Below are 27,491 nucleotides of genomic sequence, written 5' to 3'. Positions count from 1 at the left end.
CTGACCCCGAAGGGCCTCAGGCATTTGACCAAGGGGGACCTGGATCCCTGCGCTCCAGGTCTCATCATGGAAACTAACATGAAACCCAGAAGGAAGGTGTCAGGCAGGGTTTCTGCAGCCAGAACACCCGGAACAGGACGCTCAGCCATTGTGGGGTCCCCGGGGGACGAGGAAAAGGCTGTGTGTGTGTTGGGGGGGAGTCAGAGACAGGACATGAAGAAGAGATAGAAAGAGATGAGAGACACTGGGAGGAAGACAAACAGTATGAATGACGGGAGAGGCGAACCCGGAGAAGAAGAAGATGGGAAGAGACAGCAACTTGGTAGAGTCTGCAGCGGGCAGGTGCTGAAGGCCCCTGTGAGTGCCAGACGCAGAGGGGCGGGGTGCCCAGGCAGGGTCCCCTCCCCCAGAGGGAGACACTTTGGTGCTGGGAGAGGCCAGGTCAGGACGCTGCCAAGGAAATGCTGGTCCCCAGCTGCAGAAACCGCAGTGGGGACGGAGCGCAGAGGGACACACACGGCCAGATGGGAAGAGCAGAGAGGAGGACTGTGGGGGTGGGGGAGGCTTCAGGCAGGGGGAGGTGTCTGCAATTGTGACCCAGGCACGGGGCTTGGTGCACGGCAGGTTTTCAGACAGAACTGGAGAAGGGGGAGGCAGGAGGGAGAAAGAGGAACAGGAGGAGGAGGAGGAGGACCACACCAGAATTACCTGATCAAGTGATAGCTGTGAGATGCCAGAGTGCAGCAGAGAGAGGGGGAGGGGGAGAGGAGGGACATGCGCCGGATCAGAGCAGGATGGGACAGAGAGAGAACGTCAGTCAAGAATAACACCCCAGCCCCTGGGTTCCTGGCTGAGTGGGGGCCCCGGGCTGGCCCTGAACCCTCCCGGGACCAACCGCACCTCCCCGCTGCAAGCACATCCCAGCTGTCTCGCTGCGGGCTGGGGGTTCTCAGCGCGGCACGAGGGTGCTGAGTGCTGCTGGACCCACCCCGGCTGCCGGGTGGGCAGGCAAGCCTGGAGATGGGCCGAGAGTCACCTAAGTCCACACGGCAAATCACGGCAGAGCCCAGCTCCGGGCTCCCAGCTGGGCGTTTATTCCGGAAGCCACCCTGCCTCTGGCTGAGGGAGGGTGGGGTGGCTGGGAGCCCTTCTCCTGGCTGAGGGCCCAGGGCTCAGGGGAGGGAAGGCTGTGGAGGGGCCAGAGCCTACTCACTTCTGGAGCACGAAGATGCCAACGATGAGGGTGAAGGAGACCAGGTCGGTGGTGACCCACATGAGACAGTACTCGTCCGGGGCCTGTGGGCAGACGGCCGAGGCCGGCTTTGTCACGGCCAGTCCAGACCGAGGCTCCAGGCTGAGCATCCAGGGGCTGGAGGACCTCACGTGACCATCGGGGAAGGGCAAGGGAGGACCTTAAATGGGCTTGGGGGCTTATGATTATATTTTGCAGGAATGGCTTGGGGTATGTGTGTGTGTGTGTGTGTGTGTGTGTGTGTGTGTGTGTGTGTGTGTGTGTGCACTCAGGGTAGGAGAAACCTGTATGGTGCTCAGGGTAGAGGTGCTGTGTGCTAACCTGGAGGATCTCTGTGCTTAAGAGGGCTCCAAGCAAAAGCCAGACAATGAAAGATAGATATGTGAATGCGAGGATGTCACAGAACTAGCAGGTGGGCATGGGGACCTGTGACCAGGTGTTCGGCATCTGTGTGGGCTAAGTGCACGTGTCCCCTTGCAGAGACCAGAGGGTGTGGAGTGAGGGGGCTTCCCCTCCAGGGAGCCACCGAGGGGCCGGGCCAGCGTGGCCTCCCGTGCAGCCTCCACCATCTCAGGCAAAGGCGGGGATGGGGGTGGGACACTGTTGGTCAACTCCTTGTGGCTGAAAACCCCAGTGTGCTGGCCACTGCTGCCACAGTCAGTGAGTTCCTTCATGCCATCCTGAGCAGAGCCTTTGGAGGTGTTTAAGGATGAGGGGTAGGTGACAGCTGAAGAGAGGGTCTTTAGGGTTCTCAAGGGGTCATGACGAAGTCGGGCGCCCACTGCCCTGGCCCACGTCCTCCTCTCCTCTCGGGTCCACCCCCTTCCCCCGGCTGCCTTCCCTCTGCCCTCTTCTCGTAACCATCATGGCTCAGATCTGATTCAGGGGCACTGGCACCCTCTCAGCCACAGGAGACCTTCCACCTGCCCTCCACATCCTGGGGGAGGTGGCAGCAGAGCCACAACCCCACAGCTCAGGATGGAGATCGGGGCCCAGGCCCCCAGGGCAGAAGAGGGCCTGGCACTTGGCCCGCGTGCAGGTGCGGTGAGCCGACTGCAACGCGGCTTGGCTCCCTGTCCTCTGACCAGATTTCAGTGCTCCCTGTTCTTGTCCTGTTGGCACTTTCTTTTTCCAATGACTTCCCTCCCTTTGAAACAAAATACAATAAACAATCCCCCAAACCAAAAAAACCCAAGCAGTTGTTTACGTCTCCAGGGCTCTTAAGTGACATTTTTCTCCCTGAGGGTGAGGCCCAGGGTCCTCCCGGCATGCAGTGCAGACCCCGGAGGTCATGCAGTCCTCCTGCCTCAAGCCCGTGCCCCCACCACGGACTCCGCACCCCAGACCCCACCAGGGACAGCCCCGAGCACAGGGCCTGCTGAGTGGGTCCCCCGACACCCTCCCAACTCACCATGATCCAGAGCGGGGAAGGCACCTGGGACAGGGTGTGGGAGTTGTCGGAGGTGACAGATGGGACCCCCGCACACCACAGCAGGGAGAAGAGCCACGGGGCGTTGACTGTGTAGAGGTTCACACTCAGGTTCCAGGACGCGTAGTCCCTGGAAGTGGGGGGCAGAGGGACAGAGAAGGGTCAGTTCATGGACTCCGGCCACTCCAGGCACAGAGTGGGAAGCTGGTAAATCAAGTCCCTTTCATGACCTCGCACCACCCTCACAGCTGACCCTGGAGGAAGGAACGTCTTCTCCAGAGAGCTAAGCTCCACCACGAGCCTGGGTCTGCCCTCCATGTTGTACGTCTCATCTCTGCCCGGCTGCGCGGGGGTGACAGGGCGTGGGGGGGCTCGGTCTGCCCTCCTCTGGGTGAGCCCAGGGTGGGGCAGGGCAGGCACCTGAGCTCCTGGCGGGACACCTGAGTATAGCGCAGGTTCAGCCGCTGGATGTGGCCTCTCCGCAGGCTGGCGACCGCCTCCTTGGAGCCCGACGTCTGCTGGAAGCCCGGAGCCACCTTCCGCACGAGGGGCCGCTGCCTGTTTGGCAGCCACATGACCTGCGGGCAGGAGAGGGGATGGCCTCAGAGCCTCCTCTGCAGAGGGGGTAGGAGTACCTGCCCCTCCTGGAGCACCTGTCAGGGTTACAGGAGATGGGACCTAGCATGAGGTGAGCGCTTAGCTACAATCGTTAGCAGTGGACGGCGTGGTCCCAGCCAAGTCTGTGAAGCGCCCTGGCAACAACGCAGGAAGCTTCCCGTCTGGACCACTGTCACAAGATGGACAAACATCCCTGACTTTGCACGTGGCCCCAGCATCGAGTGTACTGCCCTGAATTGGTGTCAGATTCCTCTGGACCCAAATTGTTGCACTGCAGTGCTGTGGGCAGCGCTTCACTGAAGTAACCAGAGAACCAGGACCTGCTCCTCCTGCCCTTTGCACATTCGAAAGGATTTTCTTCTTCCCCTCTTGTCGCCACGATGACCCTGCCAGGGAGGCGAGGGGCATGCATCCCCAATTTACAACAAGGAAAGCTGCAGTCTGGGGAGGGGCCAGGGCAGCGTCCGTGGGAGCAGGACTCCAGCCATGCCGGCGCTTGTGGGGGCCTCACCTGGTGCTGGGGGAAGCCGGAGCGCAGCACGGCCTCCAGGGTGACGTTGAGGAAGCTGCTGCGGTAGGGGTGCTCCCGGGGCGGGTCGCGCAGGTTGAGCAGCAGCGTGGCATTGCCCTTGGCCAGCTCCAGGAGCTCCGCCAGGCTGCAGATGGACTGGTTCTGGGCCTCCTTATGGTCGGAGGGTGACAGGGAGCTGGCCGTCCAGAAGGGGTCAGTCTGGCAGGGACCGGGACACACATGGCTGTGTCACCAGCCCTTTGGGGCCCCCACGTGCCTTCCTGGCAACCATGCATGGAGACTCCTGGGCCGCCAGTGTCTGCTGGGGTGTGTGTCAGGCAAACTGATGGCTGCGGCCCTGTGGGGGCTCTAGGAGCCCCCAACCCTGACCTTTCTACCCTACACCCTGCTCAGTGAAGGATGACTTGCTTGGAACGTCTCCCAGACCCCAGCACGGTTCTCCTTCAGTAGCATTTGAGACCAGAGAACCAACCTCTCTCTAGAGTTTTAGAGTTAACACTTCTAACTATTAACTGTCATCATCACCATCAACTTTTTCCAGTGAGGGAGAGGGACTCAGAACAAGCAGTGACAACCATGAGATCGGGTGGCAGTGGCAGGAGCCCAGAGGAGGCGCTAACTAGCCTGGCTGAGGGTCAGGGATGGTCTGGGACTGGGGGTCACCGGAGCTTATGGCTACCCCTGCCTCTGTCACTCCTTGGGTGCCTGTCCGTGCTTTCCAGGCTAAGACTGGGCCGGGTGCAGCCAGACCTTCAGGAACCACTGGCCGGCGTTGAGCCTCTGCAGGATGGTCCAGTTGAGCATGGAGGCGGGCCTGCGGGCCAGCTCCGGGAACTCCTCCTCCACGTTGGTGGTCCGCCGCAGGGTGGCGTCGTGCATGAGGAAGGGCACACCGTCCAGGCTGCAGGGAGGGTGGGGCCACCGAGTCACCACACATAGGACTCTTGCCTGCCCACTAGTGACCACACCCCCAGTCCTCCCCACCCAGCACAGGACCCCGGCTGGCTCTGCCCCTCTCTGGGCCTTGGGCTCCCCATCTGCACAGGGAGGACAGTGGGCTGGTGGGTGACCCCGAAGGGCCAACGCCCTCTGGCTGTCTATGAGGGTCAGATGGGAGTGGGGACTGATGAGGAGAGAGGGCTGGGAAAGGCTGGGCCTATCCTCTGAGCAAACTTGGAAGGTAGGTGATACCTCATTTGATATTGGGGAAACTGAGGCAAAGAGAGGCAAGTACCTAGCTCAAGGTCCACATCCTGTAAGTGGTGGAACCTGCTTTGGCACAAAGTCCAGGTGATGCCATAATGAGAACAGTGCAAATACAGGCCCCTTTGACGGATTCCTCCCCCACCCTCGCCACCCCACCAGGGCTGCCAATAGCTCATATGGCACCTTAGTGCGAAGCAGTAAAAAACACCTGTACCCCTCTGCCCCAAGGCATTTTACCATCATGTGCTAGTAATTTGTGATAAATACACAATTCTATGATGCCTACACTGTGAACAGTGTCCTCATATATGTGGTGGCCTTGTTTAGTACACAACCTGTGCAACTATATATGGCAGCCCTCCCCTCTTCCCTTCTCAGAGATAACCTCTGTTATAAGATTGGTGTGAGCTCTTCCTGCCATTTATACTAATATATACTTGTATATCTACATGCATAAGATGTATATATCACTTTGGTATGGTCTTTTCAAATATAACTGGCATCACAGTGAATGTATGGCGCTGCCACTCGCTCATTTTATGCATGAGAGTGTTTGAGTTCTATCATGCAGAGCCACATAGATCCAGGCTTTCCTTCAAGTGGGTCTGTGGCAGGGCTCCAGGTCCCCATCCCCCACCTCTGCCTGCACCAGGAGCATTTGTTCTTTCCTCTATTTTATATCCTGGAGCTTAGCACGAGATCCATTTGCACGAACAGGCCGCCTGCCCTGCTGTGAATAATCCCGGCCTCCTCCCTCCCACCCCAGAGGCTCTGAGACCAGCGGTTCGGCCAGCAGAGACCCGGGCGTGGATGCCACTTGGGGGGCGTTAGTGGTGCTGTCTTCTTTCCCCCACGCCTACCTGATGGTGATGTCAGCCTGGAGTCCATACAGTTTCTGCTCCAGGGCCTTCCGGAAGGACATGAGCGTGTGCTCTGGAGCCAGCTGGGGAGGAAAGGGTGGTGAGGAGAGCCAGGATCCAGCTGATGCCCTCCCTGCTAGCCGAAAGCTCTGCACGCTGGGAGGCTGGGTGGGCCTGCTTCTGATCCTGGCTCCTCCGCAGAGTGGCTGCGTGGACCTGCGCACCCACTCAGCTTCTCTCAAGTTCAGTTTCCTCCTCTGCTAAATCATGCCTACCTCACAGGCTTTTTTGTGGGGAGAGGAAGGCAGGGTGGTTAGTGTCACTGTATACAAATGCCCGACACATAGCCAGCACTTCACAAATACTAGCTATGATCGTTACATTGTCACTGCTGTGTTGCAGGCACTGAGCTAGCCAGACACTGCCATGGGAGACAATTTGTACAGCCGGGGCTGAATGTGAGATTCCCTCTTGATTACACCCTGAGCCGAGTCCAAGTGAGACCCTGCAGGGAGAGGAGGGGGCGGATGGGATGGTAGAGTCTCAGTGGGGTGACCAGTTTCCTCATATGTACAAACATGACAATACTGTCTCCCTCCCTGGGCTGTTACATGGATTCAAAGCCCCCAACACATTGCCTGATACATACAGTAAGTGCTTAATGACTGGCAATGGTTAATTCTATAGCATACAAATCAGGCGATCCTGGTTCCAGCTGTGACTGCCATTATGCAGCATGTGACTGTAGGTGTATTTCTTCCTCCTGTGCACCTTGTTTCCCCATCCGCCCCTTGAGGGGTGTGTACGCACTGTTCTCTGGGGGTCCTTAACGGTTGGGAGCGTTGGGGCTCCATGTGGTCTGAGGACCCTGTCCTACCCTTTGTGGCCACTGGGGGTCAGCACCAAACCAAGGATTGGGCTAAGACCAGGCCCGTGTGGGTGGAGGATAGAGGGAGGGAGGGAGGACCCCTGTCAAGGAAGAGATGGGGTGGGAAGGATTCCCCGGCTGACCTCATCTCCCGACCCCGGGACACGCTCATTCCCACCTTCTCCCCCTCTGGCCATGGTGTTTTCTAACTGCGACACACTCCCCTTTTCTGAGAAGCAGCCAGGGAATGACAAGGGCTTTGGAGCTGCCTGAGAAGGAGCAATTTCACTTCCCAGCCAGCGACCTGGGACCTCAGTTTCTTTAGCTATAAAATGGGCTGATGTTATCACCCTTACAGGTGAGATGACAGATGTCAGACACCCTAGCCCGGAGCCTGGCGCACAGTAGGGTCTCTGTAATGAACTCCCTTCTTCCCCTTTCCCTGGCACACAGCAGCCCTGGGTGACGTGCTACCTGTCCCAGTCCAGTGGGCTGTGTGAGGCCCCCAGAGGAGGAGGACCACAGAGGCATGGACAGAGGGGCGTGCACTCCCACCCATCCCTCCTCCAAATGTCCTGTGGCCAGGCCTCCCGCCAGTGACCACGCAAGAGGTGCCAGTGCTCCCTCCCACGTGGGCCGGGGCTGCAGAAGGCAGAAGCTTAGGAGAGGCTGTGAATGCCCCTGGGGAGGGGGAAAGTCTTGCCTGGAAGGTTTTATCCACAGTTAAGATCTCCCTGGGTTAGGCGCTGGCCTCTTGGAGAAAGAGGCATGGAAACCTGGTCCTCCTTGGCCAGACTCAGGGCTCCAGGAAGGCCCCAGAAGCATGCGTGAATTCTCAGTCCCCATGGCAGAGCGCCCACCCGCAGCAGGCAAGTCCAGGTGGGGAGTGTTGTCGGGAGTGGGTGTGTGGGGGCTGGTGGCTGTTACTTAGATGGGCAGGACACTGTGCTGAGAGTCCCAGCTTTGCAGGTAGTCTAACCAAGTATTAACACACACACACACACACACACACACACACACACACACACACACACACACACGGCATGCCTGAACAGGAACGAAACATCCAGGGCACACACAGTCTCTGAGACAGGGATGTGCGCTTGCCACACACAGACATGTGGACACGGAGTCAGAAGCGCCCCTGACAGGTACTCATCTGAGGACCCACGTGGACATATGTGACACATGTATCATCACAGGGACGCACAGGGGAGGCCCTTGCCAGCACCTCAAAAAGTGCCACCAGGATGAGATCAGCCAGATACACAATGTGAAAAATTCTACAGGACAAATGACTCAGTTTCTTTAACAAGTAAACAAGGAAGCACAGGGAGGGGAGTGTTGGGGACTACAAGGTACTCAGGAGACATGTAACTGGATGCACTCTGTGGACCTCACTTGAACATTGATTTTTAACAACTGAACTATACAAAGATATTTTTGAGACAACAAATGAAAATGGAACATGGATTTGACATAATATTAAGGAATTATCGTTAATTAGGTTGGGCATAATAACAGCCCTGTGATTATATTTTTTAAAAAGTCCTTATGTGTTAGCGATGTGCCCTGAGGGACACGTGGGTAAGATGACATGGTGCCTAGGACTTGCTTTACTACAGCAGAAAAAGCAAGGAGGGGACAGATGCAGCAAGACTGGCACAATGCTGGTAAACGTCGAAGGTGGGACTGGGCTCATCGTGCTGCTCTTCATTATGAGTCAGTATACTGTTCTTTGCACTTCTGTGCATGTTTGACATTTTTCTGTTAAAGAAAATCGTCCTCCCTGGGACCGCCTCACTCTTCCCCCTCCTCCCCCTCCTGCATCGGCACACTGCTTTTGTCCGCTGGCCTCTGAGTCACAGAGAGAAGAGGAGCTAAATCTCGACCCCTGAGAAGAGAGCCCACCCTCCCGCAACCGAGCCTGGGCCCCCGCCTGGCAAGGCCGTGCTTCTCTAATGCTTCCAACTCAACCTCGCAACAGCCAGTGGCATGGGCGTCATGAACCCTGAGACACACAGGCATGTGGCAAACTGGACCCCAAATCCAGATCCCAGCTGGCTGCCTCTGGGAGGGGCTGGGGCTGGGGCCAGCCTGGGCTTTGGCAGGAGGCACCAGGGTCCACTCAGGGGCCGGGGTCTTCTCTAGAAAGTAACACCTGCCACGCACAGTGGAGGAGGATTCACGGCAGTGTCAGATTTGACACGTCCTTTTATACCAGTAATTTGGTGAGGTCCCCTTTACCCCCTGAAATCCGGTGACACAATGGAACTCCCAGCAGAGACCAAGCCCACAGGAGGTCCCCGAACATCCCCTGGGGGCCACAGGTGGTACTGGCTCTGTTGAGAAGCACAGGGTCAGGGCTTTGGTGGGTGAGGAGACCCTGGTCCAGAGGGGGGTCCGGCCCAAGGCCACGATAATGTCTAACTCTTACTTTCTGTGTGCTGGGTGCGTATCTGGGCACTTCACACGTGCCAAATCTGCTTCTCACAACCCTGTGGCGGGCACTCTTGCTACTCCCATGGTACGAGATAAGGAAACCAGGCAGAGATGGGAACTGGCTGGGCTCCCACAGCTGATGCGGGGCTGAGGCAGGTTCCAGCCCAGGCAGCACGGCCCTGGAGCCTGCCCTCTCAACCGAAACTCTCCTGCAGGGTCACAGGGCACCTCGGCAGAACAGGGTGCCGACTTCAACTCCTTCCTCCCGCTCCAACGCAATCCTGCTCAATTGTCTTCACTTCAAGCCATGGGCTCTGCACGTAGCCCGCTGTCCTGCCCCCACAGCCTGGCAGGTTCTTCTGCTGCCTGGTCACAGCCCCGGGCCCCACACCCAGCATCTCTCTCCTGGGCCTTCCTAACCCACAGCCAGGTCTACCCCAGGCCTGAAACCCTCCCGCATCTCTGCAGGGCGCTCAGGACACTTGTTCCATCTTCCTAGCAAGGTGCCTTCGGGACTGTTCAGGACTTGGTCCCACCCGGGCTCTCCAGCCTCTTCACCAATCCTTCCCATATACCTCCCACAAAGGAGCTAAAAACAGTTGCTATTATTATATTATACACATTGTATCCATTTCCCAACAAGATGTTCCCCTAGAAGGGCAGCTGCACCCCACGCCCCACCGTCTGCTAGGACCTGCAGGTGGCACTCACCATGGGGGCCCCGCGGTGGCCAATGAGGGCAGGCTTGGGGCCTAGGTCCTTTTTCTCCATGATGCAGGGAGAGGAGATGGTGAGAGGGACCAGGTAGAGGGCAAACACCACGGCGAAGAAGGTACAGAGAATGGTCACCTGGGAGGCTGCAGACACAGGGCCGTGAGCGCCGCCTGGTGAGCCGCTCCCCTCCTGCTAGGCCCAGCCACAGGCCCTGGGCAGGCTGCAGGCGGGTGCTGGAGCCCGCTGCCCCCCCTGTCAGGACCCAGGCGCTCAGAGGAGCAGCCCTCGTTCTTGCTGGGAAGGTGAGCCCCCCTCTAACTCACATGCACACGTGCGCACACACACAGACGTGGAGGAGGAACGCGGTGCAAGGCCGACTGAGGCTGCACCCCTCTGTGGAATCCGTGGGCCCCTGAGCCAGAATCCCCTTGGCTGAGTGAGGGCCACCACATCCCCAGGTCACCCAGGTAAAGTGCAGGTGAGGGCAGCAGGAGCCGGGTTGTGGGGGTTGGGAGGGGCAGTTCATACTCACAGGACCGCTCTGCGCGGGCGAACTGTCCTGCCACGATCCAGGAGAGCACAGTGACCGCGGCCAGGGCCCCCACGTGCAGGAACGGTGCTGTGCCCTGTGTGTGGGAAGAGGGACTGGTGACTCCCAGCTGTGTCCAGACCCTCTGGTCACCAGCGTCCTGGTGGCCTACCTCTACCTACAGGGCAGCCAACCCTGTCTCCACTGGCCCACTGAGGACGCTGGGAGTCTCAGGACCCAGGCTTGCGGCATCCTCCCTGCCTCTGGCCTGCGATGTGACCCTGGGCCCTCCCTGCCCCTCTCTGGGCCTTGGTCTGGAGAAAGGGGAGTGATAAAGAGGTGCCACCTTGTTGCAAGGGTCCCGGGGGAGCAGCACCCCCCCCTTACCTGCAGGGAGATCAGCAGCACCTCCCACTCGTCCTCCCACAGCTGGGCCACCGCCGACATGGCCACCACCGTGGAGGCCAGGATGACCACCAGCCCTATCTGGAAGGGCAAGAGTCACCAGACAGAGCGTCAGAGCAGGTGTGAGGGTCCCCAGTGCGTCTGAGAGGACAGAGGGGAGACAGAGACAGACACGGGAGGGATGCGGGGAGTAAGAGAGGCGGACCCAGCAGTGCAGGGCGGGGAAGGAAAGAGACAGTCATGGGCTGAAAGGAAGCCAGGGACAGGCAGACGAGATGGCAGGGACAGACTGAGGCAGGAGGAGGCCGGCAGACCCATGGAGGAGGAAGACGGAGAAACGGGGGAGAGGATGGAGAGAAGGAGGGGCTATAGGTGTAACAGGGAAGTCACCCTCCTCCCACAGACATGGAAGGTGAATATTGACAGTGGGGAATATGTAACAGTGGGAATAGCCTGGAAAAAATGGCAAAAATATTTTTCAGTCTCTTTAAAACATCCTCCACTCCGTTTGAGAACTAAAGCCGCACCCCTGCCTCAGGCCCTTGGTTGGGAGGGGCAGGGTCTTTTGTTTATTTGTGCAACAGGAGACGGCCCAGCCCGTCCTGGTAAAGGGAGGTCACGAGATTATCTTCAGGGCAGATGGGATGATCAGAATCATCGACTGTAATTGCTTGATTTGTATGTCCAGGAAATTTGGATTTTGAGATGGGAAGTTCTCCCACCTTTTCTCCTTTGCCAGCAAAGTAATAAAACTTCTCTTTCCTCTTCCCCAAATCACTTGTCCTTGTTCTTCTGATTCAGCCTCGTGGGCAAGTACTGAGTTTTCAGTGACAGGAGGAGGGAAGACACCCCGCAGGTGGGGGCCTCCCCCGGTAGGTCACCTCCAAGGCCCCACAGCCTCCTGGCGATTTGGGCCTGACAGACGAGGAGACCGACTTGCCTGGCCACAGGGGCAGGGGGCTGAGGAGCTGGGTCCCCTGCAGGAGCCTGACGTGGGCCCCGCCTCACACACTGGGCTGGGCTCACAGTGGCCCTTCAGACAGGAGCCAGCAGAGGCAGAGCTCTGCCCTGCCCGCCCTGTCTCCGAGCCTCGCCCCGGGCCACAGCCCCATGCACCTGGCTTCCCGTGTGTGGGGAGGGGGCTGCCCTCTAGCGGCTCCTGCAGAAAGAACGGGGTGCAGCTCTGCTGGAGGCCTAGGCGGTACCTTCAAGAGACAGAGATCTCTGGGGACAGATGAGATCTGCATCCCTCAAACTAAGTGAAACTTAGCTAAGGTTTCTGGCTCCTCAGCCCCCACCTTGAGCCCTGGACCTTGCTCTACCCACCCCCCTGCCCACACCAGCAGGGCTGCCTCCCTGAGGCCCAGGCCACACCTGTCCTCCCAGGCCTCCTGCAGGCCCCACTCTGCCGGCCAGTCAAGGCCACCACACACTGTCCCTCGGACTTCTCTACATTCGTCCCCTACCTCCCTCCTGAAGGCCCATCTTCCCACGACACTGCCCGGCCACCCTCCCCAAGTTCTCTCCACCGCAGGGTCCTCACCCCTCTGGCTCCCCTGCAACGTCTTCCCCAGACGGGGCAGCGCTGTGAGACCCTCTGACGACTGAACAAGGACTAAGTGGAGGTTCTAGACAGTGAGGGCAGGCAGTGGCCCATCCTTCTTCACTCTCTTTGCCGGGCAGGGGAGATTAATTCTTGCCTGGGATTACGGTTTCCTCTGGAGGCTTGTCATGCCAGCCCATCAGCCTGGAAACGAATGTTCCCTGAGAAACAGTGATAAGGCTAAGATAGGTGAGGGCCGTTCGGGGCTCCGGCAGGCTGGCTTGGGGATGGGCTGGGCCGGTTTATTCTGCCAACGTCCCAGCTGGGCTGTTACATCCTCATTCCACGTGCAGGGACACGGGCTCAGAGAGCAGAAGGGCCTGCTTGGCCACGTGGCTTTGAAGGGGCAGATCCAGAGACAATCCCTTCTGCCTGTCTCAGAGGCTGGGCGCTGTCTCGGACGTCACACTGCTATCAGGGAGGCTAAGGAGCCTCTGGGGGGCTCAGGGAGTTCCTGACAACCCCCGAGAACCCCTCCCTCAGTACCCAGGCCGCCTCCCTGCTGCCCCCTCAGGGTGGTGGGAGGAGGACCTGGACACAGCGGCGTCTCTGCAGGGCTGTTTGTGAGAGCATCTCATTACAGCACTTAACTGCTAGTGGAAAGAACTTGCAATAAAGCCGGTTCCCCATAATCCTAATACAATTAAAAGTGTTATTGTCTCTAGTCTTACAGTTGCCGGGGGTGGTAACTATGCGCTCGGTAGCATTACCATATGGTCCATGTCCGTGGGATTACGTTGCGGCCTTAAGCCACAGTAACAGCACCGACTCCCAGCAATGCAACTGCCATTCCTTAACTGTGGCTGGGAGTTAGAGGAGGGCTTTACGGTAAGTGGGAGGCCCGTTCCCTGAGGCACAGAAGCCTACCCTACAAGCCCAGAGACAGACTACTGTCCTCTGGGAAAGTGGCCGTGGGCTTCCTGTCCCGGTGGGTTGGTGGTTTGTGACAGCAGAGGAAGGGATGGGGAACAGTAGCCACTTTCGTTCATTTGAGGAGTCGTGCCCGGGTGCGAGGACTGGAGAGGAGCTGGAACCCAGCTTTCAGAGGTGCGGCAGTTGGCCTCTTGGAGGTGCCTGACCTCTGAGTGCTACGTTCCACACTTGAGTCACACTCCTTGGTCACATCCTGGCTCTGCTGCCTAATGGGGAGGCTGTGCTCTCCAGGGATCTGTCCAGAGCTGTGAAATGGGGACAGTGAGAGCCTACCTGGAAGGGGTTTGGGGAGGATAAATGAGGAAATGCGGGTGAAGTGCTTAGGACAATGGCTGGCACCAAAGGACGTGCTTACAAAATCTTAGTGGTGTCATTTTAAAAAGTGGGCATGGTACCAAATGAACAGGATTATTGTGAGGAGTAAATGAAACTCCCCATGGAAAGTGCCTGACACGTGTAGTCAGCGCCCAATGAACAACGGTTATTGTCACTGTGATGAACACAGTCCTTGCACACAGGAGGTGCTCCATGAATGTGCCTTCCTTAAGATGCAGCTGGAGGGACACTGGCTGGACACCAGGAAGAACTGTGGAGCCGGGGCCAGTGTTTGGAGAAAAGCCTGAATTCACCAGGTGAGTCGAAGTGGACACGGCAGGATGGCCGGTGGAGGCTGCTGGGACCGGGGCTGGGGGCAGAAACACCAGCCTAAGCTCAGCCAGGTATTTGCTGTGTGGCCGTGTGGTACCCAGGGCTCCTCTCTGGGGCTCAGGATGGGTCACTGCCAGCCCCCTCCTCTGTGCAGGCTAGGGGCTGCTGCCACTGTGGCAGGGGACTGAGGCGAGGACACGGGAGCAGCGCAGTGTGCTCAGGGGGACACCCTGGGTAGGTGGGAGCTGTGACCAAAGCGCCTCCCAGAGGCAGCTGAGCTGATTCTGGGTAGTGGGTGGGGCAGGAAAGGGGGACGCCTCAGGGAAAGGGCCTCCCACTTACTGTGAATCCCTCAAGGACCCTTCAACCTTCCCCCTCACCTCCTGGGCACCTGGGCTTCTCCTGCAGGCTCAGCTGGGAGGGGTTTCTGGGAAGCAGGAGCTTTGGGTGGATTGGGGCGGAGGAGGAAGGCCCCACATGAGTACCCCATCCACCCACAGGACCCAGCCTGCCGCAAGCGGCCCCTCCCACCCAGTCCTGAGCACCTCTATCCCCCTCCCAGGATGCAGGGGAACGAGAGACTCTCAAAATAGAGTTCATGACTAAAACATGCTATAAAACTGCAGTCTTGCCAGCAATATGATACTGGCATAAGGCCAGAGAGATAAATAAAATTAAGTAAAAAGTTCAGAAATAGAGCCAAATACATAAAGAAAATTCAGTATGATAAAACCGGCATCTCAAATTAGAGAAGAAAGGATGGATCACTCAGTAGAGAGGTTTGGGGACATTAGGAAGCCATCTACAAAGAACACAGCAAGATCACACTAGGCCCCAAAATAACAAGAAGATAAAAAAATTAAATGTTAAAAGTAGTAGAAACAGGCAATTAATTACCAAGTAATACCACAGAGAACGTTTTCATAATCTTGGAGTGGGAAAAACCTTTCTAAGTCTGACACAAAACCCAGGAGCCATAAAAAGAGATAATAGATTCCAATACTTAAGAATTAAAAAAAAAATTCCTATGTAAAAATACAAAGAGCAAAGTCAAAAGGTGAATGACAAACTAGGAAGAACCATGTGTTGTTTATCAGCCAAAGGGCTAATTACCCACCTCTATAAAGACCTCCCGCAAATGAATGAGCAAAAAGCCAATCCCATGACAAAAAGGGCAAAAGATATAAAGGACACTTTATAAAAAGGAAAATGCAAATAAGTCAAACATGAAAAATGCCAAATCTAACTTGCCATCAGGGAAATGCAAATTCAAACTATAGTAAGGTACAATTTTTCACCCCTCAGATTGGCAAAAGTCAAGAAATCAGCTGATGCTTTACGGGCAAGGGTGTGTCTATAGGTGCTAACCAAACAAGGAGGCCATTTGGCAAGATCAAGAAGATAAAAGTATGCACTCTTTACCCAGAAATTCCTCTTCCAGGTCACTGCTATGCTGTCCTGGCAAAGGACTGAAAGTACCTGGGATGTCAACTGGGCCCAGGAACAGGGGACTGGCTAGACAGCGATGGCATCAGGGAGCATCCAGACCAGGAGCAGGAGAGTGAGGGACGCCAGCCGGGAAGCTCTCGATGTGCTGGGGGAGACGGAGCTCGGAGAGTTTTGTTAAGGAGCAGAACAGAGGGTGTAGTAGGCGACTATTTGTGTTTAAAGAAAACGGAAAAAGAAATGCATATGTATATTTGTGTGTGCTTCAAATATCTCTAGAAAGATAGTAGGGAGACTTTCATTGTGTCATTGTGCCTTTTAAATTTTGAACCACATCAATGTGTTGCATGGCCAAAAATTAATTAAAACAAAACAAACAAAAAAAGAAGGATTCCTTAGAGTCTTAGATTCAAATGACAGAATTTTGGAAACAGAATAGACTTCCAGTCCCTGCTGGAATACTTTGAGCTCCAGGGAACTCCCTGCCTCCTGGCACGGGCGGCTCCAGCCCTGGCTCAGCGCTGCCTGGAAGGATCTTGCTCTGGTTGAGACCTCTCGGGAGGGGGCAGAGGGGAGAGGAAGGCAGGACTGGCGCCCTGGGAGCGGCACAGGCACGGACGCTGGGGTATGACTCCCTGCATTGATCTGCCACCTCTGGCTGGCTCCGTGGATCTACAGGCCTCTCTACCAGGATCAAGCAGGTGTGACCTGACCTGCGGAGAGCTAGGGATGGCCCCAGGAGGTGAGCACAGTGTGTGCTAGCCCCACCCGGGGTCCCGCTGGTGCACTTCTTTCAAGTGCCAGCTTTGCAGCCAGGAGAAGAAAGTGCCTCACAGAGGGGACTTCGGAAGCCAGGCAAGACCTCAGGGTAGAGTGACAAGCAGGAGGAAGGAGGGAGGGGACAAAAGCTGCTTGCTGCTCTTCACCCCTTCAAGACTTCAGTCACCAGGGGCTGACTCCTGAGCTCCAGACTGACTTCGGATGCCCCCCGGATGCTCACAGCCACCTCCCACCCCATACAGCCCAACCCAAGCACATTTGTCCCTCTTCCTCTTCCCGTTCCATGTCCCCCTTCTAGTTGGAAGTGAGCCCTGGCACTCAGAGTCACTCTAGACCCATCTCATGGGTTGTCTCTGGACATTTCTACCCCTTCCTAAATGACATGTCCATTCTGAGCCAGGCTCTGGGAAAAGAGATGACCCAGCCCTCTCCCCGTGGCCCAGGTGCTCCTGGGGGGAGGGGCCTCTGCCTGGGTCAGCTTCGTCCCACCTCTGCGCCCGGCGGGGCCTCGAGAGGAGCAGGCCGCAGAAACATACATCCAACACGTGAGTCAGAGACTGGCTCCGGAAGGTGTGGGCCTCCTGCTTTGGGCCCAGCCCTGAGTGGGCACTGGGCACGGGGAGACGGGCAAGGCCAACTCTGGCCCGCAAGGAACACTTAGACGGTGGGTCATGGTCAGAGAGCCAGATGGAAATTGACAACACAGATGCTCAGACAGGTGGCAGAGGCGGCTGCAGGGACTAGGGGAGCCCCAAGAGAGAAGCCTGTGTATGCAGGGGGTTACCGAGGACGGCGTCCAAAAGAGAGAGGAAGAGAGGGCAAGAGCAAAGGGCTAAAGGCAGAGAAGAGGCAGACACACTGGGAGGGCCTGAGATGCCTCACACGCAGAAGCTGAGGGTGACCGTCCCTTGCAGGGGCTGGGAGATGTCGGCAGGGGCCAGATCATGCCGAGTGGGGGAGTTTGGGTCATCCTGGGAGCAGCAGGAGTGGAAAGGCTTTAAGGTGGGAATGTCATTGCCGGATCAGGGTTTTCACAAGAGCTCACTGAAGAAGGAGGAGGAAGGTGAGACCCAAGGGAGGGCCAGCCAGAGGGTCGGGGCTAAAACGGGAGCCATGAATCTGCTGGGGAATCGCGTGGCTGTAGGGCTGGGACCCTGGATCTTCCACTTATAAACCGGGAAACGTTGGGCAAGTTACGTAACCTCTTTGTACCTCAGTTTTACCAACTACAAAATGGGACAATAGGGCTGCTGTGAGGATTACATGAGTTAGTACAGGCCAGCTTGCCAGAACAGTGCTTGGCACAGAGCGAGCGATCAGCATTAGCTATGAGAACAATTATAACCACGGTGCAAGGGAGGTGTGAGGCGTTGGGCTCTTCCTCTGCGGCCGCAGCCTCCCCTCTCCTCTCCCAGCCCCAGCGGAGGCAGCCCTTACCTTGTGCAGCCAGTGCAAGTTCATCTGCTGTCCCACGGCAATGTGACATAGTGCCAGGACCTGGGGAGGAGCCCACAGGGCGACAGTAAGGCCCCAGATGTGAGCAGAAGGCTTCATCCACTCCCCAGACACCCTGCTCCCCACTGCTGCTCCGGGCCTGACCCAGAGCGGAGTCAGCAAACCCTTCTTACAGGCAGTGGGACTGGCCCAGCCTGCGCAGCCCAAGCCTGGCCTCCTCCCCGACTATTCCAGCGCTCTAGGCGCCTCCTGCTCTGGATTTCCCTCTTAAGAGATCACTGGGTCCTGCTGCACTTGGATCCAACTTGATTCACCAAATATTCTGGGAGTTCCAGGCCCCGGGATTCTGAAATGGACTTGACCCCCAAGGAGCTCCCAGGCCAGCCTGGGGATCCCCCGAGTCTCAGGGAGCAGGAACCTAGAGCCGAGGTTCCTGGAGGAGGAAGTCCGCAGTGGGCCCTGATAGCCGCGATGGCCCGCACTGGGTTGAGGAAAACCTTCCAGGCAGGGGCAGCCGGGGAGACTGGCAAAAGCCAGATGACCTCCCACCTTGGGGGACCCTGGCTCAGAGGTACAGCCGCCCCAGAGGCCCCAGGCAAAGCCAGCCTCCCCCTTTAGACCAGGGTGGGCTCCTCCATGAGGCAGGCACAGGCCAAGTCTCCCTTCCCCTGGGAGCAGGTCACCTGCCCTCCAAGGCAGCCCCGCGTACCAGGAGGCCCGCGATGTATGTGAAGGCGGCAGCCGTGGTCACGAGGATGGGCACGGGCCAGTCGCTCCAGTAGCCCATGCGGTTGTAGAGGTACCTGCCAGGAAGAGGAGGGGCAGGGGTCAGACCTCCCCGGGCCACTCCCTGCCCCGGAACCAGGATGGTCTCAGCTCTCATGCAGCTGGGGGACCACAGGCTGGGCTCAGCCACCAGGCCCTGCCCCCCCAGGAACGACGCAGCATTTCCTGATGCTCCAACGTACCTGCTTATGGCAGACACCAAGGGACCGAGAAACGTAAAGAAGAAAACAATTCCCCATAATTCTGCTGCCCAGAAGAAACCATTACCAAGGTTGTGCTGAATTGTCTTCCTGCGGGTTTCCCCTCATGACTGTATATTGGTATAAACCGCAAAGCCGGGCCCCACTGCTACAGCACAGAGGTCAGAGCGTGGGCTCTGCAGCAGGCACACACGCCGGGTTCAAATCCCGCTCTGCCTCTCACTGGCTCGTAGGAACTTGGGGAGGTGACAGGCTTCACTGATTCTGAGATGCCATCGACTGTGACTGTCATCTCCATTTCAACATTATAATGTGAAAACAGGGGGTCTGAGACTCGATCAAATGTAATGCCTGACTTCTCTGAGCCTCAGTTTGCTCCCCTGTAGGATGGGGATAAGAAGACGGTGCCTTTCATAGGCCTCGTGAAGGGGAGGTGAGGCAAGGCACGTGGCAGGCACTCAGTGAACTCGCTGTCACCAGCACTGGTACTCATGCCAGTAAGATCCCGCAGAAATGTGATTTTTAAACAGCCACATGGTCTTCCATGGAATTCACATGGAGCCAACTGCCTACTAATGGCACTCAAGAGTTTCCAACTGTTCGCTATTATAAGTTAACACAAAAATGAAAATGTTGTACATTTCTTTCTGTATTTCTAATTATTTCCTTAGGGTAGATTCTTACAAATAGAATTATAGGATCAAAGGGAATGAACTTTTTAAGGCTCCTGATGGATACTGCCTAGTTGCTCTCCAGAAATATTGAACCACTCATATCCTCCTTGTACAACTGGGGAAACTGAGGCTCGGAGGAGGCAGTAGCTTCTCAAGGTCATTGGAGAATCCAAGTCAGCTTCAGCCTGCTCCATCTTGGCAAGGGGCCTTGGCAGAGGCCTGGGAGGGGACACCAGGAGGACCCCCCGGACATCTGCCCTCCCCTCAGAGCCCAGGGGAAAATGTGCTGCCTGGAAGGTCACTGAGTGTACTCAGCTCACTGCACAGTTGAGAAACTGAGTCCTAAAGGGGGGCAGGACTTGCTCCCAGTAGCTATTCCTGGACGATGTTCTGGTTCCATTTGTCTCTCAAGTGTGAGCCCTTTTGGCAGGGAGCCCTCCTGGACAGCAAGAGCCCAACCGGCCCTCCCTGCCTGTCCTCGTCCTGGGCCGGCCCTGGCTCTGGCTCCCAGTTTCTTACTGTGTGAACCACCCCCAGGGACTCTCGAGACCGACGGGGCTGGGCCAGGGGCTCCTGAACCCCAGTACCAACTCTAAGAATCTGAGGTGACAAGTTGATCCCCGAGTCCCAGGCAGGCCTTCTCTTCAGCCTCCCCAACAAGATAGTCACCCATCCTCTGCTCGAGTCTCCAGTAATAGGGCGCTCGCTCTCCAGGCAGAGTGGATAACTCAATGGTCACGACACAGTCAGCAGGCTCGCGTCCCCAGCCCACATCTGTCTGTATCTTGCTGTGTGACTTTGGAAAGGCTACCTAACCTCTCCGATCCTTTGTCTCCTCAGACTGGCCTCAGTACACATTTCTGGCACTAACAGGTAGTGTGGCCATGGATGTATCCTGTCCCTCCCTGGCCCAGTTTCCGCATATGTACATGATGGGAGTGGACCCAATGATCTTCCAGGCAGCAGAACTGTCCAGGGTCTGTAGTCGAGGGACAGCAGGGAATGTAGCCCATGCTTTGGACAACTGTGAAAATGAATAATTGATTTATGGCATTTAATAAAGGCCAGAGGCCACCTCGGAGACTCGGCTGGAGCTCTGGCTCATCTTGCTGGACTGCTGTAGGGCAGGGGTGTGGGGAGGGACAGGGCAGGGCAGGGCAGGGCAGCACGTCCTTTATTGTGCTTGCTAGTAACGGAGGCACAGCCTGGTGCCGCGCAGAGGAGCGTGGACACCCGGCTGCATGAATGGAGTCTTAGGATCATCACAGAATCCTGGAACCAGACCCCATCAGCAGCCCAGAGTTCTAGAAATCCCTGATTCTGACACCACGGGCACCTTCCAGCTGGAGAGCCGGTCTCCCGGGAAGCCGCCCTGGCGTTCAGGTGCAGCTCTGAGCCCTCCCGCATCTATCGTCTCATTTCATCCTCGGAAAGGCGTGATGAGGTCAGAGTTACCCATTTCACAGAAGAAGAAAGAGGCTCGGAGAGCAGCAAAGACTTGTGCACGGTCACGCCGACCTGAATTTGTGATGAAAAGGAAGGAGCGGCGCTGGATGGGGCATGAGGAGGGTGACTCCCACGCCCCAGCTCTGTCCCCACCGGCTGTATGACCTCGGGCCTCAGTTTCCACACCTACCGGTGGAACCCTGGGACATCCCCTCTTCCCGTGGCCTTCCACTGGTTAAAAAAAGGCAGACAGGTGCCCCTCCTGTACCCAGGTACCTGCCTCAGGCAGCCCTGTCTTGGGACCTGAGGTGCCCACAAATGACCCTGAGCCATCCCAGAACCACAGCATCTGCCAGCCCTGCCCAGGGCCTGGGGCTACCTCCTCTACTGAGGCCTCGGTCTCTCTGGGCCTTGGATTTCTTTTTTACAAAGTGGGTGACCAGAGGCCCCAGCCCCAGGCTGAGCCCTGCCCCAGGTGTAGGTTCCTATTTTCCATGTTAGTGGCACCAGGAAGGAGGATCCTGCATCTCCCCAGTGGGCTTCAGCTCCTGCTAAGCCTTTGCGTTTCAGGCCCCTCCGCCTCTTCAGGAGCAGCCTGAATCACCTATGCTAACACCAGCGGGTCTCCAAGGAGCCCAGCAGCTGCAGTTCCCAGGTCCCAATCCCAGCCATCCTTCAAGGCCTGGTTTCCATGCCTCTTCTCCAGGAAGCCTTCCATATGTCCCCAGCAGGACTCCCCTCAAGGCATGGATCTCTCTTTTTCTCTCCATCTTTCTTGCCCGCCTGTGATCCCCCAACCACCCCCCCCACCCTCATTTCCCACCCACAGTCTCACACCAGCCTCACCTCCAAAGCCCTGGAGGTGGGCAGGACGGAGGCTCACAGCGGGTAGGCCTTGCCCAAGGCCACACAGAGAGCAGTGGCAGGGCTTGGAGAGCCAACCTGGGAGAGGGGCTCAACCCCAGCCCCCAGGTCCCAGCCACTGGATACCCGGGACCCAGGCCCCCTCCTCCCTGCCTGCCCCACCCGACTCCACTCACCAGTTGAATTCGTCGTAGTCATTGTGGACTTCCCACCAGAAGTAGAGCCAGGTGAGTGTGAGGCCGAAGGTGAAGGTGAGGAGCAGGAACCAGAGGCGCTCCCACTGCAAGAGCACGGCAGGGAGCGGGTCACGCGGGTCACGCGGGGCAAGGGGCCAGCGGCCAGCCCTCAGGCTGCCTCCCACTGGAATGTCCCCCCCCATCTTGGTAGCCAAACCTGCCACGCAGGAATGACTGCCCTCTGTGCACTGGGAGAAACTGAGGCTCAGAGAGGGGAAGTGACCTGTCCAACCTCACAGAGCCCCAAGTCTCAAAACAGGGGGCAGCCTGGAGCAGGCCAGGGGTCCACCCCAGAGCTGTGCTCTCGTTGCCGCGGCCTTTCCGGTGTGTGCTGGTCTCCCATTCTGGCAAAGGCCCCCAGAAGCCAAGTCTGCCCCAAAGCTTCCGTGCTGGCACAGTGACCTGCAGACTGTGAAGTCCCGTCCCTACTCATTCCACCCTCACACATGCCTACGAAGCAGGTCTGCTTCTCCTCCACCTCTGTCTCACACTGCTGATAGACACTGAGGCCCAGAGAGGCCAAGCAACTTGCCCAAGTTGCACTGCAAGTTAGCAGAGGATTAGGATTGGCGCCCGGTCTCTGGACTTGAAGTGCAGTGTCTGCCGCCTCCACTGGGCGCCAGCCCTTCGGGGTGAGGCCGGGTTCCCCCTCTGTCTGCAGCCGGGTGGGGGTGGGCTGTGGGGGGACGCCACCCCACTGCTGCTGCTTCCTGAAGGGCCAGCTCGGAGATCTCCAGGCACTTCCGCCTGGGCCCTCTGGTTTGTCCCTGCTTTCATCTGTCCCCTTATCTTGGAAGCACAAAAGCCTGGAATATCCTGCAACCTGGGAAAGTGCTGAGATCATCAGAACAAGTGGCCCTTGAGGGGAGGTCGTGTGGGAAGCGAACCAGACACCCTCCCTCCAGGGCTGGGAGTGGAGGCACCCTCACTCCTGAGCTCCCTGTGGCCCCAGCCCCGACAGCCGGCCCAGAGCTATGGCTCTAACCAACCCCTCTGCATGCGAGGCCCTTCTGGGCGTGGCCCCTGCCCTCCCCAACTTCACCCCCCAACCGGTTCCCTCAACCTGGAAGGGCCACTGTCCCACTGGCTCCCCCAACATTCTCATTCACCTTTCAAGTCAGCTGGAATGTCACCTCCTCTGTGAAGCCCTCTTGGACTCTGCCCTGCCACCCTTGCACCCTCTGTGCTCTCAGAGCATCAGTGTCCCTGTGCCTTTAGTACTCTGTGCTCTGTGACCCACTCACTGTGTCCCCTAGATACTGTGGGTTCTGCAAGGACAGGGACTGAGCTCATCTCCACGCCATCAGTAGTTATGACTGCAGGCAGGTGTGCGTGAGGGGCGCAGGGAAAGTTCTCCCACTGCCCAGGATACCTCCGCCCCGCGCCGCCCAGAGACACCACAGTGGAGGGTTATACACAGTGTCTGGGGTCCGACTGCCTGGGAACTTCAACTCCCTGCCACCACCTACAAGCTGCATAGCCTTGGATAAGCTGCTCAACCTCTGTGGCTGAGTTTCCTCCTCTGTGAAACGAGGACATTCACAGTGCTTATGCCATGGGGTTGCTGAGAGTTAGATGAGATACTACGAGTCAGGTGCTCAGAACGATGCCTGGCGAGCGGTCGCTGCTCTCTGGGTGCATCTGTGAGCACTCTCTCCTTCCAGCATGCAGGGAAGGCCTCCACACCCCGAGACTCTGTGGCTTGGGACCCACTGGGCCCCCACTCCATGCATAGCCCTAGGCTGAAGGGCTTGTGCTTGGGTGACCCTCCTGCCCTGGGTCACTCAAGTTTGGTGACTTGTGCTTGGGTGAGCAGCTGCCACCACTCATTATCACGTGCAGAGCCAGGCTGTCTTGCTTGGCCCTACTTTGTACGTAAACAGAGACGCAGAGGCAATGACACCCTGAAACACAGTCTTTCCAGCAGGTTCAGGGCTGAGGGGATGGCTTCGCATTCTGTCTGCCCCACTTGGACCCAGCATGGCACGAGCCCCCGGTCCAGGCCCAGCAAAGCCCAGTCTGGCTCAGGAACGGAGAAACCTTGGCTAGGGGCAGGCAGGCCATGTGCCCTCCTGAGCGAGTGAACCCAGGAGCCACCAGCCAGAGAATGACCAGGACTGTCTGGGGGAACAGAGAAGGGTGGCAGCTCAGTCCTGCTTCCTGCCACCAGGCCATGGAGCTGGGCCACACTGCCACGTCTGAGCTGGTACCTTCTCCCCACACCCTGACCCTGGCTGGCCCAGCACCCCAGGTGTGGTCCTTCTAAGAATCCCTCTTGCCTCCTCAAATTCTCGTCTGCTCACAATGGCCCCCTTTCCTACAGAGTGCAGCTGGCGAGTCCCAGGCCCGCTCAGACATTTGGCTCTCCTAAAGGGCGTGCCATGTCCCCCAGACTGACCCCGCTCTGGTCACGTCATGCCCCAGCTGGACAGTCCCACTGGCCCGAGCTCCTGCCTGGCCCAGGCAAGCCTGTGTGCCCACAGCCCCACATGTGCACTGTGTGCCATGCACAAGATTGCCCATAGCTCCCCCAACAGGCCCCATGCCTTCCGCAGCCACGTCCCCATCTAGACAGCACCCTTTCTCTGGCCCACCAGGGACACCCCTCCTCCTCCCAGACTATCCCCCCTGAGCTCCCTCCCGCCCCCCGTCTCCTCAGGGCTCCCGGAACCCTAGAGCCCATCTCAGTCAGGGCACAGACCCCGCAGTTCCAGAACTGTCTCTGTACAAGTTGGCCACCTCTGCTACACATAAGTGCCTTGAAATCTGGGTGGTTGTCACCTTCCAGGTGGCATAGGAACTTAAGAGAGATTTGATCATGAAATGGTTGGCAAAGAAACACCCTTTCTCCTACCCTGGCATGAGTGCTCCCACCCAGGAGAGATTTCACCGGGGGCTTAACACCCCCTCCCCACAGAGGAGCGCTCAGTCTGCTATGACCCTGAGCCGGCAGTGCTGGGGGGCCGTCTGTCCGCAGAGACCCCTCTGTCTCAGCAGGGGCAAGGCCTCTGTGCCTCTGGCCAGAAGACAGGTGCTGAGAGGGGCCGGGTGAGGGCTGAGCCTCCGCCTAGGATGGGTCCCGTCCCAGGCAAGCAGCAGGAAGCCATCCTGCGGCAAGGTGTGATGCGGGACCCAGCACTGACAGGTGGCCAGGGAGACCACAGGTCTAGGCAGGGCCGACAGCAGCGTGGGGGCTGGTAGGTGCACCAAGAGCCATTGTTCTCACCTGGCCGGATCCTCACAGTAGGGCGGGACAGGGCAGAAACGGGGGGCTGCACCCCCACCCCTAGGGAACACCCAGGGTGACAAGATGAGAACCGGCAGGTGGGTGAGACACCCAGGCATGGCAGGGATGGGGGCAGGGCCTAAGCAACAAGGAACTAGGAACCCCATATCAGAACTGGGGTGTGAGCTGGGGTGGAGGACTGGGATTGAGGTATTGAGAGTTAGAAGCCACAGGGAGCCTGTACAGGGCGGGAGAGGCCCCACCTGCAGGGAAAGGGAGCAGCGGGGTCACTCTAAGAACAATCAGAGGAAACAACAACTGGCAGGGGCTGGAGGGAGGGGAGGGAAGGGGAGGTGGGGAAGTGGCCTGTGGAGCCGCTGGGCTCCGCTGATGAAGAGGCTCCGAACGGCACTAATGGGCCCTGTCAGGGCTCGTTAGGGCAGAGAAAGGCCTGCGCACGCCGTCCGCTCACGAGCTAATCTGGCCCTGCTCTGGGGAGACGGGCTCTGTGATCACCGCCCGCCGCCCGCGGAGAGGGCCCTCCCTCCTCTCTCACAGTCTGCACCCTGCGGAGATTGTTTATTTAGGGATATTTATCCCTGTCCCACCACATCCGGCTGGGTGAGCAGTGCACTGCGCCACACCAAGAAGTGCCACTCACGTCATGGTTGCCATAAATGCGCGCATTTATTATGACAATTTTCTAACACATGGTGGCCAGGTGTCCTGGGAAAGCGGTGCCTTTTGGGGATTTGCACAAAGGCTCAACACGGGTGAGTGGTGAGTCAGAGAGGTCACCAAGTAGGGAGGGAGTGGGGACAGGATTTGGACCAGTGTCCCGACAAAGGGCAGTCCTCTGCAGGCCCCCTCAAACCCACCCTTGTCCTCTGGGACCCCATACAGCAATTCCAGGCCCAGCTTGGATTCCTCTCTTCCCTCTCTCTGGGGTCCACCCCCAGGGCAGACCCCTTGCTCCTTCAGGAAGCCTTTCCATCCCCCCAGCCCCCAAAGACCTCCCTTCTCCGACCATCCTGCACAGACTCTTGGCGCCCACCAACCTGGCCCTCAGTTAAATTATGCATGTGAGACAGGGTGACGCAGGGATGCTTCAGGGCCACCAGTGGATGGTGCTACCGTTCAAGCCCCAGACTTCTCAGGGAGCAGGACAAAGGCTGAGCCAGGCTGGGGCTGAGGGCACAGCCGTCTCCTATGGGCAATCCCTGAGCTGGCCCAGGGTGCAGCAGGCAGGGACCAGATAGGAGGGGGACAGCTCGGGCAGCAGGTGGCCCTAGCCATGGATGGATAGAAAGCTCCATTCCCACTCCCAGGGGAGGGAGGCTGAGGTTGGCAGCTGGGCTGGAGAATCCCGGAGGCCGTGGGCATCTGGCCTCGCAAGCCCTGCCTTGTCTCCTCCCCATCCTTGCCTGAACCCTCCAGGAAGATGAGCCCCTCCATTGTGATCTGGACAAGGTGGGCCAGTGTCCCCAAAGGCCATTCCTCTTCACTCCCTCCTGCTAATGGTCACATCTCCTCACCCGCTCTGTCCTGTCCTGTCCCTCCCAGCCCAGAGCCCTCTGCACTTAGAGAAGAGTGTGCAGACAGAGCTGGGAGCTGTGGGGGCTCACACGGCCATAGCGCACGGCTGCAGCCGCAGAGCCAAGCCTGACATGGGAAATGTGGGTACAGATGCTGGGGGGGGATGGCCCTGCTGCTGCCTTTTGCCACTGGCCACAGGCCCCTGGCCGCCCCACACTGTAGCCTTAGGCCGGGATAAACACAGCTGCCCCTCCCACTACAGGGGCCCCACAGGGCACGGAGCACCTCCCCTGGGTCCCCAGACACAACCTGGGGTCTGAACTCTGCAGTCCAGACAGTGGAGCAGGCACTGCCAGCCCCATCCCGGCAACATCACAGACTCAGCTCACAGAGCGCTCAGAGCCAGAGCTGTCTTGTCAACTCCTGGTCCCCTGCCTGTGACGCCAGGGCAGAGACCTGCAGCCTCCAGGACAGAAGCTCACCCTGCTCTGCTCTGGTGGCTCCAGGCCTGCTCCCTCCAGGCGCTGCGCGGTCCTCCTCTGGACCCAAAGTCCCTTCTTCAAGACCAGTAGCCCAACAGGGAGGCTGGCTTGGGGGCGTCTAGCAATACTCGGTTTGAATCCCAGACTGGCCACTCCTGGGTAACCCTGGGGAAGACATTTATCTTCTCTGAGCCCAGCTTCCGGCTCTATAAAATGGGGACAGCAGTGTTCGCACGGTGCACTGACCTCTGAGACCTCACGTGCAGGGTGTCTGGTTAGGCCCTTCTCTCTGCCCCTCCCGGAGGTGGAATGAAATCGGCC

At 58.1% G+C, this 27,491-nt stretch overlaps 1 protein-coding gene across 7 annotated transcripts in view; it reads right to left on the bottom strand.

The window, feature by feature from the left end:
• GDPD5 (glycerophosphodiester phosphodiesterase domain containing 5) overlaps positions 1-27,491 on the bottom strand; it is an 82,733-nt gene that overhangs the window by 3,726 nt on the left and 51,516 nt on the right. For 4 of the 7 annotated variants that reach the window (XM_045555443.1, XM_045555445.1, XM_045555444.1 and 1 more), the window contains exons 4-15: positions 21,867-21,970; positions 18,430-18,523; positions 17,703-17,762; positions 10,838-10,936; positions 10,454-10,547; positions 9,919-10,064; positions 5,898-5,980; positions 4,582-4,732; positions 3,811-4,029; positions 3,102-3,259; positions 2,664-2,811; positions 1,214-1,296 (exon numbers count right to left, since the gene is read on the bottom strand). In XM_045555443.1, the coding sequence (XP_045411399.1) occupies positions 1,214-1,296; positions 2,664-2,811; positions 3,102-3,259; positions 3,811-4,029; positions 4,582-4,732; positions 5,898-5,980; positions 9,919-10,064; positions 10,454-10,547; positions 10,838-10,936; positions 17,703-17,762; positions 18,430-18,523; positions 21,867-21,970 (1,439 nt within the window). Of the gene's footprint in view, positions 1-1,213; positions 1,297-2,179; positions 2,400-2,663; positions 2,812-3,101; positions 3,260-3,810; positions 4,030-4,581; positions 4,733-5,897; positions 5,981-9,918; positions 10,065-10,453; positions 10,548-10,837; positions 10,937-17,702; positions 17,763-18,429; positions 18,524-21,866; positions 21,971-27,491 lie in introns of those variants that run through there. The other 3 variants (XM_045555448.1, XM_045555447.1, XM_045555449.1) reach the window with 3 other exon arrangements.

Source organism: Lemur catta, chromosome 7, assembly GCF_020740605.2.
Source record: "Lemur catta isolate mLemCat1 chromosome 7, mLemCat1.pri, whole genome shotgun sequence".
Taxonomy (NCBI): Eukaryota; Metazoa; Chordata; class Mammalia; order Primates; family Lemuridae; genus Lemur; species Lemur catta.
The sequence above is the reverse complement of the archived record's forward strand: the minus strand, read 5'-3'. Positions and strand labels throughout refer to the sequence as shown.